Source organism: Piliocolobus tephrosceles, chromosome 3, assembly GCF_002776525.5.
Source record: "Piliocolobus tephrosceles isolate RC106 chromosome 3, ASM277652v3, whole genome shotgun sequence".
Taxonomy (NCBI): domain Eukaryota; kingdom Metazoa; phylum Chordata; class Mammalia; order Primates; family Cercopithecidae; genus Piliocolobus; species Piliocolobus tephrosceles.
In genome coordinates, this window is record NC_045436.1 from 68,251,861 (window position 1) to 68,270,095 (window position 18,235).

At 38.1% G+C, this 18,235-nt stretch overlaps 1 protein-coding gene across 1 annotated transcript in view; it reads left to right on the top strand.

Moving 5' to 3' along the window:
- Nucleotides 1-18,235, top strand: part of HERC6 (HECT and RLD domain containing E3 ubiquitin protein ligase family member 6) — a 61,070-nt gene that overhangs the window by 39,880 nt on the left and 2,955 nt on the right. The window contains exons 13-20 of the mRNA XM_026448058.2: nucleotides 1,967-2,080; nucleotides 2,707-2,814; nucleotides 6,673-6,843; nucleotides 9,257-9,400; nucleotides 13,775-13,941; nucleotides 14,952-15,018; nucleotides 15,754-15,824; nucleotides 17,962-18,145. Coding sequence (XP_026303843.1) covers nucleotides 1,967-2,080; nucleotides 2,707-2,814; nucleotides 6,673-6,843; nucleotides 9,257-9,400; nucleotides 13,775-13,941; nucleotides 14,952-15,018; nucleotides 15,754-15,824; nucleotides 17,962-18,145 — 1,026 coding nt within the window. The remainder of the gene's footprint in view (nucleotides 1-1,966; nucleotides 2,081-2,706; nucleotides 2,815-6,672; nucleotides 6,844-9,256; nucleotides 9,401-13,774; nucleotides 13,942-14,951; nucleotides 15,019-15,753; nucleotides 15,825-17,961; nucleotides 18,146-18,235) is intronic.

The window sequence follows — 18,235 nt, forward strand, 5'->3', positions numbered from 1 at the left end:
CATTTCTGTATCTTATTTTGAGAAATGTTTATTGAGGTCTTTTGTCCATTTTTAAATTAGTTTATTAGTCTTTTTATTATTGAGTCATAAGAGTTCTTTACATATAGTTGTAAGTCCCTTATCAGATACACAATTTGTTAATATTTTCCCATGTGTTGTTTTTTCACTTTCACCATGGTGTCTTTATGCACAAATGTTTTTTATTTTGATGATAAATTCATTTACTTTTTCCTCTTAAAAGTTAAATTTTTAACTTTGTCATTGATGTATAGAAACGCAGTAATTTTTATACATTAAGCTTGTTTTTAACAATCTTGTTAAATTTACCTATTAAAACTAATCTCTTGATTCCTTTGGATTTTCTCTGTATAGAATCATGTAACTTGAAATAATAACAGTTTTGTTCCTATTTATTTCTCTTTACATTTCATTGACTAGGACATCCAGTATAATGTTTTATAATCTTATTCTGATCTCAAAGGGAAAACCTTAACGTTCAGTTTTATGTTTTGCTGTGGGATTTTTGTAGATACATTTTTAAAAGGTTAAGGAAGCTTCATTCTATTTCTAGTTTGCTGAGGGCTTTGTTTTTAGATCATGGATGGATATTGAATTTTATTAAATGTTTTTTCTGCATATGATGGCAAAATACACAGATGGGTTTTCAATTGTTTTAACCTTATTTACTTGAAGTAACACAGCTTGCTCATAATGTGTTATAGATTTCAAAGATTCCATTTGCTGATATTTTGCTTATCATATTTGCATCTATATTTATGAGTGAGACTGGTTTGTTATTTTACTTTCTCATAATGCCCCTGTGAAGTTTCTGGACCAGGTAATGCTAATCTCATGAAATTATTTGGGGAATATTCTTTTTCTATTTTATGTAAAAGATTCTGTAATCCTAGCATTTTCCTTAAATGATAAGTAGAACTAATCTATAAACCTTTTTGGGTCTGGAAATTTCTTTGTCGAAAGTTTTTTAAATTATGGGTTTAATTTATTTAACAGCCACAGGATTATTGAGATTTTCTATTTTTTTCTTGTATTGCTGGGTATTTCCCAGGATTTGTCTCTTTATCTAAGTTTTCAAATGTCCTATTTTTATCTTTTTAATCTCATCACAATCTGTAGTTTCACCCCATTTTTCATTCTTGATACTGGTGTTTTTTGTTTGTTTGTTTGTTTTTTTTTGAAAAGTCTTACTGGGAAATTGTTTTTTCTTTTTTAAAGAAGCAGTCTTTTCATTTGTTGATCTTGCTCCTGTATATTTGTTTTTTATTTCCTTAATTTATGTTCTTAAATTTCTTATTTCCCACCTTCTATCATTTGTATTAATTTTGTGTGATGGAGGCATATTTAGATCATTGATGCTTCCTCTAGGAAGCCTTCTTGAACCTCTTAAGTCTTTCCCCAATCAGAAACTGTATCCTAAATGCCTGGTAACTTGTTGTTTTTACCTACTAGACCACAGGTTGTCAATCTACACCGAAGGGCAGTCTCCTGTTTTTGCAAATATAGTTTTATGGGAATAGATCCACATTCATTGAAGACAGGACATTTTAATGTAAAGATTTGTCCCATGCTTGACAAAATAATGTGTGCCAAGTTAGTATTTATTAATTAATGAATGAAGTGCTGAATTTGTTAAAAGTACCTTGGATTTTTATGGTGCTTTTATTCTCAAAATCTAGAAACTGTTTCCAGTAAATCTATGCCCTAAAAATTAGTTTACTAATCCACACTGTCAGCGTCTTATCTTTGACATTTCTTCGTGAAAATTAAGGAAATTATAGCTCAGAAAATGGAAACTTTATAGAACTCTACTTCATTACTGACAAATGTTTTCAGTTTAGAGAGCTCTCTTCTTACCTGTATGACAGCCATACATATATATCTATATATCATAGATTAAATCACTTATTGATAGAAAATGAAATTCACAGGTCATATTCTCTTTAAGGTAAACAAAGCTAACTGTCGACTACCAGAAAATACTTTCAACATAAATGAACTCTCCGACTTATTAAACTTTTATACAGATAGAAGAAGACAGCTCTTTCGGGATAACCACATGGTAAGAATAACATTTTTATTTCTGAAAATGTTCATATTTTAAAGGAGGACACATTACTGTAGTATCTGTTAAGGTACTCCTTTGATAAATCAAGATTTGAAATTTTTAAGATTACAATGATAAATTTGCTAAATTTGATGATCATTGAAAACTTAAATATATTTTAATCATAAAACAATTGCACTTTTTGAAATTTTGTTTCTAAGTAATTTGGATTCTTACAAACAGATTTCTGAGGCCAGGTGCAGTGGCTCACACCTGTAATCCCAGCACTTTGGGAGGCCAAGGTGAGCAGATTGCTTGAGCTCAGGAGTTTGAGAGCAGCGTGGGCAACATGGTGAAACGCTGTCTCTATTGAAAAAGTACAAATACGTGGTAGCATGTATCTGTACTCCCAGCTACTCAAGAGGCTGAGGTGGGAGGATCACTTGAGCCCAGAGAAGGAGGTTTTAGTGAGCCAAATTTATGCCCCTGCAGTCCAGCCTGGGTGACAGAGCAAGACTCTGTCTCAAAAAAACAAAGAACAACAAAAACCAGATTCCAAAAAAAAGGCGATAAGGTAAAGGAAGTAAGTTTTTTAAAATTGTTTTTAATTATCAAAACTATTATCTCTCTTTATTTTTTAGATGTCTGCAGAAACCCCCAGTCCTGTTATTTTCAGTGATTTTCCATTTATCTTTAATTCGCTATCCAAAATAAAATTATTGCAAGCTGATTCGTGTATAAAGATGTGGGTATGTATGTCCTCTTTTTTAGTGTGAAAAATTTCAAACATATATAAAAAAGAGATAGTGGTATAATGAATCCCATCACCAAGATTCAGCAATTGTCAACATTTTGCCACACTTTTATCTATCACTTTTTTTCTTTTGTTGTTGTTACTGTTTTTGCTGAAGTATTTTACAGCAAATTTCAGTTCCAATGTCTTTTCAGCTGCCCATAATTCAATGCATTATTTCTGGTTGTCTTACTCGGGTTCACTGTGAGATTCATGAGTGGTTCAAGTGGCACCACTTGATTCTTTCATTGTTTCCCATTAACCTTTTATTTAATAATTTCATCCATTATTTTCATTAAGGTTTGTGGTATGGCAATACTTCTAATCTTATTCGTTCCAAAGTCATTTCCTGGAATTAGGTAAAAAAGAGCTTTTCCTTATCAGTCAGGGCACTTGGTTACTCTAAAATGGTTAAAGACCATTCACATAGGAAGGCAGAATAATTAATTCCTATCCCTTTATTATCAAATGTTACCAAATTACCCTCTACAGAGATTGCAAATGCCTCTTCCACATGCTGTTCTCAGCAATGCAGAGTATTATCAAGCTTTGTGATCTTTTTCATTTTGATGAGTTAATCATGATATTTCAGTTTGATTTTAATTTATATTTCTCATTGTTATTTAATGTTCTAGTCCTCACTTTCTTTATATAATATCTATTGTTTTCCTGCCGTGAACAACACTGACACTATCCAGTAAACTGTTCTTTTCTTCTCTCTTTTCTCTCTTCCTCTACCCAATTTTAATACTGTGTTCTTAAGTGCTAATCTTTAGATTAAAAATATCTCCTTAAGCTTCTTGGAGCTTGATTTATAAGCTCCCACTGATATTCTTTTATTCTTAAATAATGTCTATGAGTCAATCAATAAGTTTATTTTGTTTTCTACTTACTTTCACCCTTCTGCTTCTTTTCAGGTAGTTGTGTTAGTCCCACATAAGATTTACATATTATGTGGTTTCTTTTATCACCATCAGCCTTAGTTCTCAGTTAAATATATATAATATCATCCCCTTATTATGCTAAATTGTCCAAACTTTTTTTCTTATTGCTGAGGCTTGTTTTCTAGGTCATTCCTTGTGAAAAGTTTATATTTATTTATCTATGATATTTATATTTTAAAGACTCATAGGAATCAGAACTTATACCCATTATTGACTTTTATTACTAATTCAAAGGATGCATCTGGATGAAACATAAGAAGTCTGGGATAGAACATGCACAAGAGAAGCCATTTCAGTTATTCAGTCCCTTCTTATACCCCACTAATTACATGGCTTACATGATATTTTCCAATGTGCCATGTCCCATAAATCCATAAATTCCAGGTTTATTTATAATAAGCAACCTAGACAGACAAGGTATATCCTGCTAGTAGCATTCCACAGGTAAGGGCTGTCCCTCTAGTTACTATTATTATTATTATTTTGAGACAGAGTTTTGCTCTTGTTGCCCAGGCTGGAGTACGATGGTGCAATCTTGGCTCACCACAACCTCTGCCTCCCGGGTTCAAGCAATTCTCCTACCTCAGCCTCCCGAGTAGGTGGGATTACAGGCATGCACCACCATGCCTGGCTGATTTTGTATTTTTAGTAGAGATGGGGTTTCTCCATGTTGGTCAGGTTGGTCTCGAACTCCCAACCTCAAGTGATCTGCCTGCCTTGGTCTCCCAAAGTGCTGGGATTACAGGCGTGAGTCACTGCACCCGGCTTATTATTATTATTATCATCATCTTGAGACGGAGTCTAGCTCTGTTGCCCAGGCTGGATTGCAATGGTACGATCTCTGCTCACTGTAACCTTCACCTCCCAGGTTCAAGTGATTCTGCTGCCTCAGTCTTCCAAGTAGCTGGGATTACAGGCACCTGCCACCACACCCAGATAATTTTTGTATTTTTAGTAGAGATGGGGTTTCACCATGTTGGTCAGGCTGGTCTCGAACTCCTGACCTCAGGTGATCTGCCCACCTCAGTCTCCCAAAGTGCTGAGATTACAGGCGTGAGCCACCACACCCGGCCTAGTTACTATTATTAGTGTCTATTACCAGCATGTTTACAAATAGATTTGACCAGGTCATCTCTTCTTTTATTTCTGAGCTGTCTGTTTTTATTTTCCTAACATCCCTGGTAAAGGGAGAAAACAGACTGTCTTTCCTTTCGAAATCTAACTTTCCCATCAGTTTCCCTTAAACAAGACCTTCCTTTTATGGTATTTTCTCCTATAGCCATGTTTCTCTCTTGGTCATTTGTCTATTCTGCTAGTGAGTAGTCGAGGGTTGAGTGGAAAATGGACTCGGGCAGATTGCACATTATGAAAGACTAGGAAAGTCTGAGGACAAGAAAACTCTTACTTTTAGTTGTTATGAGTGAAGCTGGAAAGCGGACTTTACAATCCTGCTCTCCAAAGGAGAGATAATGGATATAGTCAAAACTGCAAGCTCCAAACTGGATCACCATTTCAAATGTGTACATGTGAAAAGGTAAAACCAATATATAGAGAACCGGAGTAGAGAAGCTGGAAATTAAGCTAAGAGGCAGGTTTCCCATCCAGCTCTTGGTTATGTAAAAGAAGGTACAGACACCTCTCCCTGCTGTAGTCAGTGGAGGGCATTGCTGGTCACAGACCCATGGAACTCAGACCCATGGAACATGTTGCTTAGTAGTCAGTATTGCTGGATGTTCCAGACCTGCAGACTCCTGCAGGGCCACAGGAGGTGATGACCCAACCAGAAAGAAACAGAGATGGAACTTGTTCCTTTTCCCTACAAATCTGGTGCTTAAAAAAAAATCTTAAAGAAAAACTAGAAGAATCTAGTAATAACAGACAAATTTCTTAGTATATAATGGTGGCAGATACTCAGGGCGGGGATTTCCCAACCCCAGGGCCATGTGCATACTTCTCTGAGGTTCTTGTAGAGAGTGAATGTGGGCAAACACACCCAGCCTAGGAACCTGGGATAGGATAGCTATTATCCACTGGTCTTGCTGTCACAATTTCAGGACAGGCCCTATAAGGGCTACATTGGTTTGAGTTCTAAATACTCATTTATTGTCTTTGTGATGTAACTGAAGCCCTTGAGGAGTGTTGAAGGTCAAAGCAAGGATAGCAAGTCCAACACTAGATTTCTAATCTAGAGAAGTTCAACAGAAACAAGATCAGAGATTAAAGTAGTGAGAGAATGTTGAGAATCCAGAAAAGCTAAAGAGAAGTACTTAGGGTGATCATAAAAGCTAAAAACAAGTACTATTCAGGGTGACCAGGAGTAATGTTAGATAAAAAATGAGGCCACCTGTGGTATATTCTTAGAGAGTTCCCATGGATGGATCATAGTTACTGGAAAGAAGAGTGGATCTTCTCTGAGGAAGTCTGTCTTCTGTCTTTTTCCTACAGCTCACATTATCTCTGAGCTCTGATACTGCCTTTATATTACTGAGGATTAAAACGCTAATGCTCTGTGTCTTAAGACTGATGGTGGATGAATGTCTCAGCATGTTGAATACCAGTATGGCCTTTAAGGATGATGTTTACTATAATAAATAATCTGAGATAGCTTTTAATAACTTAGGTGTTCATCCATGCTGACTAATCTCCTGTACACAATTCCTAGGTAACCATAGTTTCTCTGGTCCTACAATCACTTCATCTTCCATAAGGCAGATATGTTGTCCGTTTTCTTAAATAATTACAATGTAAGTGTTTATAGCAATGGCAGGATTAAGTATATACTACACAAAATGTTTACTGGAAGTATTAAACAATCCCTGGGATTCCTATGAGGCAAAAGGAGAAGCCAACTTAAAAATTTATTTTTCCAGATGTCAGAAGAGAAAGCATACATGCTTAGGCATGCAACAATTCTGCAAAGAAAGGATGAATTTCCTCCATCACCCAGATTTATACTTAGAGTCAGACGAAGTCGCCTGGTTAAAGATGCTCTGCGTCAATTAAGTCAAGCTGAAGCCACTGACTTCCACAAAGTATTAGTGGTACAGTAACAAGTCTCATTGAACATTTTTACTTCTGTGGGAGGGATGCATTCATATGATGTAATAAATGCTCTCTTAAAAGAGCCTGCATTTGCAGCTATGGTTATCAGTCTTTTGGTTTCCAGAATTCCCCTCTTACCCTTCAGAGAATAGCAATGGGATGCTTAATTGCACACTGGGCTATGAGTTAACTATTAGTTACTGATGACTACAAAAATGCTGCATAATGAAACATCCCAAAACTTAATGGCTCAAAATGACAATAATTTATTTTACAGATCTGCAGTTCAGTGGAGGACCTGCTGGGCTAGGCTGAACTCATCTGGGTGGCTTTGCAAATTTTGTCTGAGATTGTGTACATGTCTGGGAGTTGGCTAGGGATTGGCTGACCTAGGCCTGGCTGGAGCAATTTAGCTCTGCTTCCTATGTCTTTCATTCTCCTCCTGGGGCAAGCAAGCACGTTCTTCCCACAATAGTGCCAGAGGTGCAAGATAGCAAGACCAAACATTGCTTTAGTCAAAGCAGTCATAAAGCTGAACCTAAGTCAAAGGCTAGGGAAATACACACAGCCTCTTCAGTGGGAGGAACTGCAAAGTCATATGCAGAAGACATGGATCACGGAGGGGTGAAGAATTGGGATTCTAATGCAATCAAACTGCTAGAGGAAGGGATATTTTTCCTACATGTTGGCTCTAGTTTCATCAATTAAGACCTTCCACTATATGAGTTTCAATTCTAGCCATCCTTCTTTTTATCCTTTGTGGGTGCTTATAGGGTTTTTTATTGTGTGGTACCTCAGGTTATTTGCCCTCTTGAGGCTATAGAATAATGACTAGCTCTGTAGGTAAGAGCTGCAGTCTGTCCAGAAGAGAGTGGATTTTCTTGATGTCAGCCGTGAGAGGAAGAGTTGGGCTGTTAGAGAAAAAATCGGAACCTGGGAAGTGAGACTCAGATAAAAAGGGATTTTCCCAGCATGTGACTCCAATGGAAAACAAAAACTACTTTATAAACCAGGCTTTCTAGTTATATGTCTCCCTTCATATCTATTTTTCTTTAAATCTTAACTGTGAGGAAATCAGTAGAAAAGTATTCCCCTTATAGGAGATGACCAAGGGGTAAAAAAAAGTAAACTTCAAGCCAGATCAAATAAAAATACAGACTCTGAACAAGGGCAAGGTTGTCAGGGCCCATCATGAGTGAGTCCTAACTGTGGCATGGACAGGCTAGTATAAATGAGCAGAAATAGGAAAATCAGAAGTAGGCTTAATTTGTTATTGGGATATTCAGAAGGGAAAGTGGGGCAGGCCCTTAAACATGATGGTCTGTTGACTGAAGCGGCAGTAGACAAGATTTCCCAGGCAAAGAGAGTAGAGAGAAAACCAAAATCCAAGAAACAAAAATGAGTGGTGCTTATCGTTAAAAGATAAAAGTAAATTACCCAAAAAAAGGATGTAGAAAAGTAGTTAGAGACGTGGGGGAAAACCAAGATAGTACATAGCCATAAAGTCCAAAGGTAGAGAAAGCTTTTAAAAAGAGGGACTGGGGCCAGGCATGGTGTCTCACGCCTGTAATCCCAGCACTTTGGAGGGGCCGAGGTGGGCGGATTACCACCTGAGGTCAGGAGTTCAAAACCAGCCTGCTCAACATGGCAAAACCCCGTCTCTACTAAAAATACAAAAACTAGCTGGGTGCAGTGGTGGGTGCCTGTAATCTCAGCTACTTGGGAGGCTGAGGCAGGAGAATGGCTTGAACCTGGGAGGCGGAGGTTGCAGTGAGCTGAGATCGTGCCATTGCACTCCAGCCTGGGCAGCAGAGTGAGACTCCATCTCAAAAAATAAATAAATAAATAAATAAATAAATAAATAAATAAATAAAAAGAGGGACTGGTTAATGCTGATTTCTCATTTGAGAGCTATCGGCAATCTGCTCTGCTGGTTCCTGAAAAGTTCTCATGCCCAGGCATACCGGGAGGGCTGTTTTGCAGAAGCCCAAATAAGAGTAGAGACATGAAAAAAGAAATACCTATTGACTGGAGCCAAGGCTGTGAAGTCTGAATGATGAGATGGACAACAAGATAGAATAATCAGGGAATTTCGGGGCCCAAGGGTTTGAAGCACATCAAAATTTGGTTTGAGATACTGGCCAATGCAACTGGTAAATGCTAACTCTCGCTAGAGTCCCCCTTCACTTGGTCCATGTGGCAGTGTAAAGGATGCATACAACAATCTGAGAATAAATAGATTCACGGCCTCCACTGCTCAGCAGCACACTGAGGGAAGACAGATTGCAAGGAGATAAGGGCTATGTGATTCTAGTAATTCTAGAGCCTGCAGGAATGGAGGTTTAAAACTTCCATAAAGTTCAAAACACTGTATTTTAAGTCAGGATCTGGGACTATGTTCTCTTTCCTTAGGTTGAATTTATTGAAGAAATTCATCCTGAGTCTGGAGGGGTTAGTTCAGAGTTCTTCCACTGTATGTTTGAAGAGATGACCAAGCCAGAATATGGAATGTTCATGTATCCTGAAATGGGTTCCTGCATGTGGTTTCCTGCCAAGGTAAGTCTTTTATTTCTTTTCTTATGTTTTTTCTCCCCAAAACAGAAAAGGCACCCCATATACTGCAACATTAAAACCATAGATAGTGGTGTAAAAGTAGGTCATATAGAGCTTTGCTACTCATATTTTGATAGTACTCGTATGGGTCACAGAGCAGCAGCTATGGCATCACTTGGGAAGCTGTTAGAAAAGCAGAATCTGAGGCCCTACTCTACACCTACTGAATCAGAGCATGTATTTTATAAGATCCTTGGGTGATTCACATGCACATTACATTTTTAATAAATTATACTTGAGATATAATAAACTGCACATATTTAAGGTGTCTAGCTTGGCTCAGCCTGGTGGTTCACACCTGTAATTCCAGGATTTTGAGACGCTGAGGTGGAAGGATTGCTTGGGTAGCTGGGACTACAGGCGTATGTCATACCAGGCTAATTTTGGTATTTTTAGTAGAGACGGGGTTTTGCCATGTTAGCCAGGCTGGTCTCAAACTCCTGACCTCAAGTGATCCACCTGCCTCGGCCTCCCAAAGTGTTGGGATTACAGGCGTGAGCCACCATGCCCAGCTGAATCACCTTTTAAGAATGAAAAATTATCTCTAGGATTCTATCAGTCATTTCTGTCCTAATTTAAAACACTTGAGATTACTGCTTCTCAAAATTTAGGAAACAACCTACATATCCATCAGTAGGACAGCAGGTAAACAAATTGTAGTACAGGCTGAGCATCCTGTAATCTGAAAATCCACAGTCTGAACTGCTCTAAAATCAAAAACTTTTTGAGTGCCAACGTGATGCCACAAGTGGGAAATTCCACTCATAAGTATTTAATGCAAACTTTGTTTCATGCACAAAATTATTTAAAATATTGTTTGAAATTAACTTCAGGCTATGTGTATAAGGTGTACATGAACTATTAATATAAATGAATTTTGTGTTTAGACTTGGGTCCTATCCCCAAGATATCTCATTGTGTTTATGCAAATGTTCCAAATCTGAAAAACTCTGAGATCTGAAACACTACTTGTCCCAAGCATTTCGCATAAGGGATACTGAGCAGAATCTCGGTATCCCTTTTTTGAGACTCCAGCTCAAAAAAAAAAAAAAAAAGAAAAACAAAAACAGGTGATTCATGGCCAGGTGTGGTGGCTCACGCCCGTAATACCAGCACTTTGGGAGGCCAAGGTGGGAGGATTACTTGAGGTCAGGAATTTGAGACCAGCCTGACCAACCTGGCAAAACACTATCTCTACTAAAAATACAAAAATTAGCCAGGTGTGGTGGTGCACGCCTGTAATCCCAGCCATTTGGGAGGCTGAGGCAGGAGAATCGCTTGAACCTGAGAGGCAGAGGTTGCAGTGAGCTGAGATTGCACCACAGCACTCCAGTCTGGGTGACAGAGTGATACTCTGTTTCAAAATAAAAGGGGCTTAAAAAGGAAAAAAGAAAAATAATGATTCATGTCTGTGATTATTATATTTTATAAAGGTCTTTAAAGTATAAACATTTCTTTCTTAAAGTAACAAAAAAATCGAGGCAGGCAGATCACCAGGTCAGGAAATCGAGACCATCCTGGATAACACAGTGAAACCCTATCTCTACTAAAAATACAAAAAATTAGTCGGGTGTGGTGGCATGAACCTGTAGTCCCAGCTACTGGGGAGGCTGAGGAGGAGAATCGCTTGAACCCAGGAGGTGGAGGTTGCAGTGAGCCACGATCGCGCCACTGCCCTCCAGCCTGGGTGACAGAGTGACTCTATCTCAAAAAAAAAAAAAAAAAAAGTAACAAAAAAATTTGTCTTCATTTCTGTATTAGTAACACAGATCATTTAATCTGTGTATGAAATTGTAATTTCACTATTTTAAATAATTTTGTGCATGAAACAAAGTTTGTATTAAATACTTAAGAGTGGAATTTCCCACTTATGGCATCATGTTGGCACTCAAAGTTTCTGATTTTAGAGCATTTCAGATTTTGGATTTTCAGATTACAATTCTAAAAAGAATCACATGTTGAGCTTCTATTGTGTTATGGTTTGAATGCCCCCACCCCCTGAAATTCATGTTAAAACTTAATCCCCAATGTGGTAGTCTTGAAAAGGGGTCTTTTAGAGGCACTTGGGTCATGAGAGTTCTGCCTTCATGAATAGATTAATCCACTCATGAATTAACGAGTTAATGGATTAATGGGTTATCATGGGAGTGGAGGAGTAGAACTGGTGGCTTTGTAAGGAGGGGAAGAGAGACCTGAGCTAGCACACTCAGCCCCCTCCCCATGTGATGCTCTGTGCAGCCTCAGGACTCTGCAGAGTTCTCATCAGCAAGAAGGCGATCACCAGATACAACCACTCAGTCTTAGACTTCTCAGCCTCCAGAACTCTAAGAAATACATTCCTTTTCTTTATAAATTACCCAGTTTCAGATATTCTGTTATAAGCAACAGAAAATGGACTAAGGCATATTTATTAGTCCTCTTTCCCATAAACTTACAAATTGTTCTTCCAAATGGCAGAAAGGACCGGCAGTAGGAGGAGAAAGATGAATACATGTGAGAAAATACTGAAAGGTATTTTGTATCTTTTTGAGAACAAATGGACCCTCTAAAATATAGGAATGGCTGAGGTGTGCCAATGGTACAATTTTTTATTGGTCAATCAGCAAGCATTTATTTCATGTTTCTTGAGGTTCCTACATTGTATTAAATATTGTGGGATATTCAAATTATTACATGACACAATCCCTTTCCTCCTGAAACTCTACAGATGTAGTTATAGCAATAGGATCAACACACCAGAAATTTTACCAATTGGCTGTAAATTATAGATTGCTGACTTAATATGTAATAGTTTTTGAGAAGCATGACAGGATGGGGAAGGAAGCACTGATGTGGGATCAGAAGCCTAGAGTTCTAATCTTCAATGATGGTGGGTGTGTCATTTAGCCTCTCTGAGATTTCTGTTTCCTCACCTAGAAAACGGACATCATAATTTCTGCTCTGCCTGCTTTGCAAGGCTGTTGTGAAAACAAAACAAAATAAGGTATCTGAAAGTACCATGAAAGCTTTAGGGCACTATACAAACTTAAGGGGTTCTTGGTTAGGAGAGAAAGAAATCAAGAGGGGACTGAAGTAATTGCATTTGAAAGTATAATGGAGAGGCGAAGGCCTGAGGTCGAAGGTGAAGGAATGGGATGAAATGAACCAAAGAGACAAAAGTTGGGGACAGAGAGGAGGAAAATAAACCTTACGCCAATCTTATGAGGTACAGATGAAGAAACTGAGGCTTAGAGAGATTACATAAATCAGCCAAGGACAGAAAACTAGTAAGTGATCGAGCCAGGATATGAGTTCAGGATTGTTTGACTCCAGAGCTCTTACTCTTAAGCATTATGCTGTACTGCTGGATAAAAAACAGAGACAAAAAAAAAACCCTGATTTGTATATGGCTCAGTGAAGAGATGAAATAAACTATAACAAAGGGACATAATACAAAGTATGGGAAAGAAGACTGATAAGGTTTCGGGGGGCCCCTTTGCCGATTACTTGTACTTAGAACTTACTTTCAAAATTTAAATGTAATTTTAGAATTTATTCTCACAATTGCTCAAATAAATAAATATGGCAACTAGACTGCACCACACAATATTATGTGAGTGGCCCAAAGTCATGCACCCACTAATAGTAAGGTTGGCATTGGAATTGAATCCTAAAATTTTCAGGCTGTTGATCTACTGTGCTGCGATGATAGCCTGGGTAGATGGAGCCAGTGTTTCCTCTCACCCAGGACTACAAAGTGCAGACAAGACATGCCAACTTCACCAGGCCTCTTTCCTTCTTCCCCTTCTTTCTTCCACCTGCCTTCTTGGTCCCCAGCATCAGTCACCTTCCCTGACCCATATGCTCATCCCTTTAAGCACACCCAAGTTGTGGGGCTGCATTGCCGAAGGGGCTGCCACTCATGCGAGGCTCATCTAATATGCCTGGTGACCAATAAATGTATAAAGTGCACCCTTCCTTTCTCAGCGTCATTATTCTACATGAGTCTGAAGGGAAAGACTATAAAATTAAATTGTGAAAACCTTATTATATAAAGCTGTCTGAGCATATTTTTTCACATTCCAGATATGCTGTTAGTAACAACAAATTCATTTATTTAATGTTCTGAACTGTCAATTTGTATTCAAAATTATGGAAGAAATTTAAGTTGTGTTATAATCTGTAGAAGAACTTCACATTTTTATTTTCCTGAAGCCCATTTTGTTTTTAATTTTTGACTTTAAGAAAAGGGAACCATATTTTTTTTTTACTAATCTAATTATCCCTTTGTATTACTAATTATTTATAATGCCTTAGGGATTTTTTCTTCTTTTCTAGCCTAAACTTGAGAAAAAAAGATATTTCCTCTTTGGAATGCTGTGTGGACTCTCCTTATTCAATTTAAATGTTGCTAACCTTCCTTTCCCACTGGCTCTGTATAAAAAACTTCTGGACCAAAAGCCATCATTGGAAGATTTAAAAGAACTCAGTCCTCGGTTGGGGAAGTAAGTAAATACAACCTTTTTTTCAGGACTATATCTAGTAAGTCTCAGTTGTTTAGGCATAAATAATCTTACACACAGAGAGACACATATGGTCTTCAATTTCAGTAATGTATGCTCTTGACAGGAATTTGAATTTCAGCATGATTTATAACTGAGTAAACCTTCAAAATGGAGGAAAGCTGAATGTTCCTCTAATTATTAACTAGTAGAAGAAACAAGAGTTCTGGCCTGGTCTCTTGACTTTATCCAGGTGGAAACAGTTGCTTCAGAGAGCACAATATATACATGCATCATCACACATAAATATTTATGACTATACAAAGGTGTGTGTGTATGTGTGTAAGTCTAATAAAAAAACTGAAAATATGCTCACCCTAACTAGTAATTGAGGGAATAAATAAAAATGAGATGTTATTTTTCTACTTACAGATTGATACTTGTTAAAAAGTTTTTCTTACAGTGTTGGCAAAAAACTGGGGGAAAGGACTCTCTCTTCTTGTGTACTGTTAGTGGAAGAATATATTAGCTAGATGCATGCTACAGCAGGGTTTCTCAGCCTTGGCAATACTGACCTTTTGGCCTGTTTAATTCTTTGTTGTGGGAGACTGTCCTGGGCATTGTGGGATGTTTAGCAGCATTTGGGGTCACACCCACTGGATGCCAGTAGCAACCTTCCCTCCAAGTGTGACAACCAAAGATGTCTCCAGACTTTGCTGAATGATCCCTAGGGTACAAAGTCATCCCTGGTTCAGAATCACTGTCTAGAGGAAACAGCTCATTTTTGTAATTTTCATGAAGATGTAGCAGTGTCTATGTGGTAACAATGGTCCAACAAATCAAACTGTAAATAGAGGTAAACTCTAGGGAAAGGGAGTGAGAAGATGGAGGATAGGAATTTTATATTATATTTTATACATTTCTATATTGTTCACAATTTTTTCCATTGAAAATTACTTGTGAAACTTTATAAGATCAATAAATATAATTTTTAAAACCAAAATCTTCATTAGGAGTTTGCAAGAAGTTCTAAATGATGATGCTGATGACATTGGAGATGCGCTCTGCATATGCTTTTCTGTGAGTACTAATGAAAGTCAGATTATAGTTTAGCTTTAATCTGTTTCTAAAAAATAATCTTTATTATAGTATCTTAAATTTGGGATTCCTTTTTCTTTATTGAGGCAGAGTCTCACTCTGTCACCCAGGCTGGAATGCAATGGCATGATCTCGGCTCACTGCAACCTCTGCCTCCTGGGTTCAAGTGATTCTCCTGCCTCAGCCTCCTGAGTAGCTGGGACTATGGGCATGCGATACCATGCCTGGCTAATTTTTGCATTCTTTGTAGAGACAGGTTTTTGCTATGTTGGCCAGGCTGGTCTCTAACGCCTGGCCTCAAGTGATCCACCTGTCTCAGCCTCCCAAAGTGCTAGGATTACAAGGATGAGCCATTGTGCCTGGCCCGTGGGATCCCTTTTCTAAAAGAGATTTTATTTCTGTACTGCAAGACTTTCCCGTTATCTTCTTCTCATGTCTATATACTCTCAAATAAAGTGAAGCTATGGTGATTATTCAACTAGTGTAAATAATGTAACAACTAAACGATAATTTAGGCATGAAAGCAATGTATAACATGTACTAGGTAGGCTTTTTTGCTTTCCATGTATTTAAAAGGTTGAACTACATAAAAAATCATTTAGCTCCAAGTTATTTTCAATTATACAGGGGAAAATGTATTGGCAATAATGATATTATGGGTAGTTGATTATTCAGACTTACTTTGATATTTGGTACCTGAATACATTTTGGTTACAGATACACTGGGACCAAAATGATGTTGACTTAATTCCAAATGGGATCTCTATACCTGTGGACCAAACCAACAAGTAAGTTTTGACAGCCAGAATATCTGTTTTGAATATGCTGTACATAAAATGTTGTATCACTATTCTTTAAAAATGTATTTTTAAATATGGTTCATGCCTGTAATGCCAGCAATTTGGGAGGCTGAGGCAGGTGGATCACTTGAGGCCAGGAGTTCAAGACCAGCCTGGCCAACATGGTGAAACCCCGTCTCTACTACAAAAATTAGCCAGGTGTGGTGGCACATGCCTGTAGTCCCAGCTACTCAGGAGGCTGAGGATTGCTTGAACCCAGGAAGTGGAGGTTGCAGTGAGCTGGGATTGCTCACTGGGCAACAGAGTGAGACTCTGTCTCAAAAAAAAAAAAAAAAAAGTATTTTAGCTTCTCATATGATTGTTTTAGCTCCTAATCTTTTAGGAAAAAAAGAATCTTTTAAGATAAAAGAAAAGGAGAAAGAATTCAGGGTTCAATATTTCCTTTGTAGCTCTTTTTACTATTTATTCATTTAACAAATATTTTTGAGCCCCTATTTTGTACCAGACTCTATTCTAGGTGCTGGAGATACAGTAGTCAAAAAGACAGACAAAATTTGGAGCTTAAATTCCAGTGGGGCAGAAAGACAATGTACAAATGAATCATTATTATTTTTAATAGAGGTGGAGTCTTGCCATGCTGCCCAGGCTGGTCTCAAATTCTTGAGCTCAGGCAGTCCTCACATGTCAGCCTCCCAAAGTACTGGGATTACAAGGGTGAGCCACTGCACCTGGCCACAAATGAATTATTATGTAATATAATGTCAGATAAGGATGAGCACTCTGAAGAAAATTAAAACCCATTAAGAAACTAGGGAGTTCCAGGTGGTATGCTGGAGCTCACTAGTACCAACTTGTGAGAGCTGACTGTTAAATTTTCAAAAATGTTAAGAGTTTATTATCAAAGTATTAGTAGCTGAAAATCAGCCGTGGTGGGAATATTTACACCACAGAAATTGGCCAATGCTGCAAATGTGTGTCCCCTTCCCTCCTCCTCCTTTTCAGAGAGCTGGTTGTTAGACATTTACCAGCACACCACTGGTTACAGGGGAAGGCAGACAAGAGTTGATTTAGATAGGCTAGTCCACAAAGGCTGCCCAAAGTGTGGGAGACAATCATGTCTCTGATGGAAATGCCCCCAGTAGCAACCCTGCCATCAGGAAATTAATCATTTAGTAGAAATTACATCCTGTAGTATAAGACAGACCTTGCAGGAATAATTTTCACAAAGTGACATGTGTTGTGAGAGGGGACAAGCAGAGGAACAGAAGGATTAACCCTGAGAAAGTCTTACTTATATTGAAATCTAATGGATGGTAGAAGTTATCAGGTAAAGAAGAAATGCTACATTCTGTGGCCCAACTACAAAAGATAGACAACAAGACCTATGAACTAAAGGTCAGTATGGCCAGAGATGAAAATGGAAGTGGGAGCCAGGTACCATGGTGCACACTTGTAGTCTCACCTACTCAGGAGGCTGTGGCAGGAGGATCACTTGAGGCCAGGAGTCCAAGTCCAGCCTGGGCAACATAGGGAGACCCCATCTCTTAAGAAAGAGAAAGAGAGAGAGGAAGAGAGAAAGAGAGAAAGAAAGAAGGAAAGACAGAGAGAGAACGAGAGAAAGAAGGAAGGAAGGGAGGGAGGGAGGGAGGAAGGAAGGAGAAAGAAAGAGAAAAAAAGAAAAAGAAAGAAAGAAAATGGAAGTAGGAAGAGACTGCTTGCTGAGACTGGCAAGGTCAGATCATTGAGGGAGGAGGTAGGGTTGGGAAGGCCTGTTGACCCCTGCTAAGGAAGTTTGGAATTTACCCCAAGGGTAATGGGAAGCCTTTGATAGACTTTAAGCAAGAGAATGACATATTCAGATTCATGTTTTAAAAAAATCCTACCAACTGCAGTGAGGAAAGTGAGCCAAATAGTTTTAAACCTTCTGATTATATTTCTAAATTTCTTTCTTCTAGCTGACCAGGTTTTGGTCACAACACAACATTCTTGTGCTATGTAGAAGTAATTGACTTTTCCTTCTCAATAGAAATAGTAAAAAGAACAAAGTATAGAATCTTTTAATCATTGGACTCTTCCTTCCTTTCCTTCCTTCTTTTCTTTTCTTTCTTTTTTTTCTTCCCTCAAGGAAAGACTATGTTTCTAAGTATATTGATTACATTTTCAACGTCTCTGTAAAAGCAGTTTATGAGGAATTTCAGAGAGGATTTTATAGAGTCTGTGAGAAGGAGATACTTAGACATTTCTACCCCGAGGAACTAATGACAGCAATCATTGGAAATACTGATTATGACTGGAAACAATTTGAACAGGTAGGTGATACCTAAAGTGCCCCAATTTTTCCAAACAACTTCTATATATTCCACCCCACTCAAATCATTTTTCTCCCTCTTTCTCTCAAG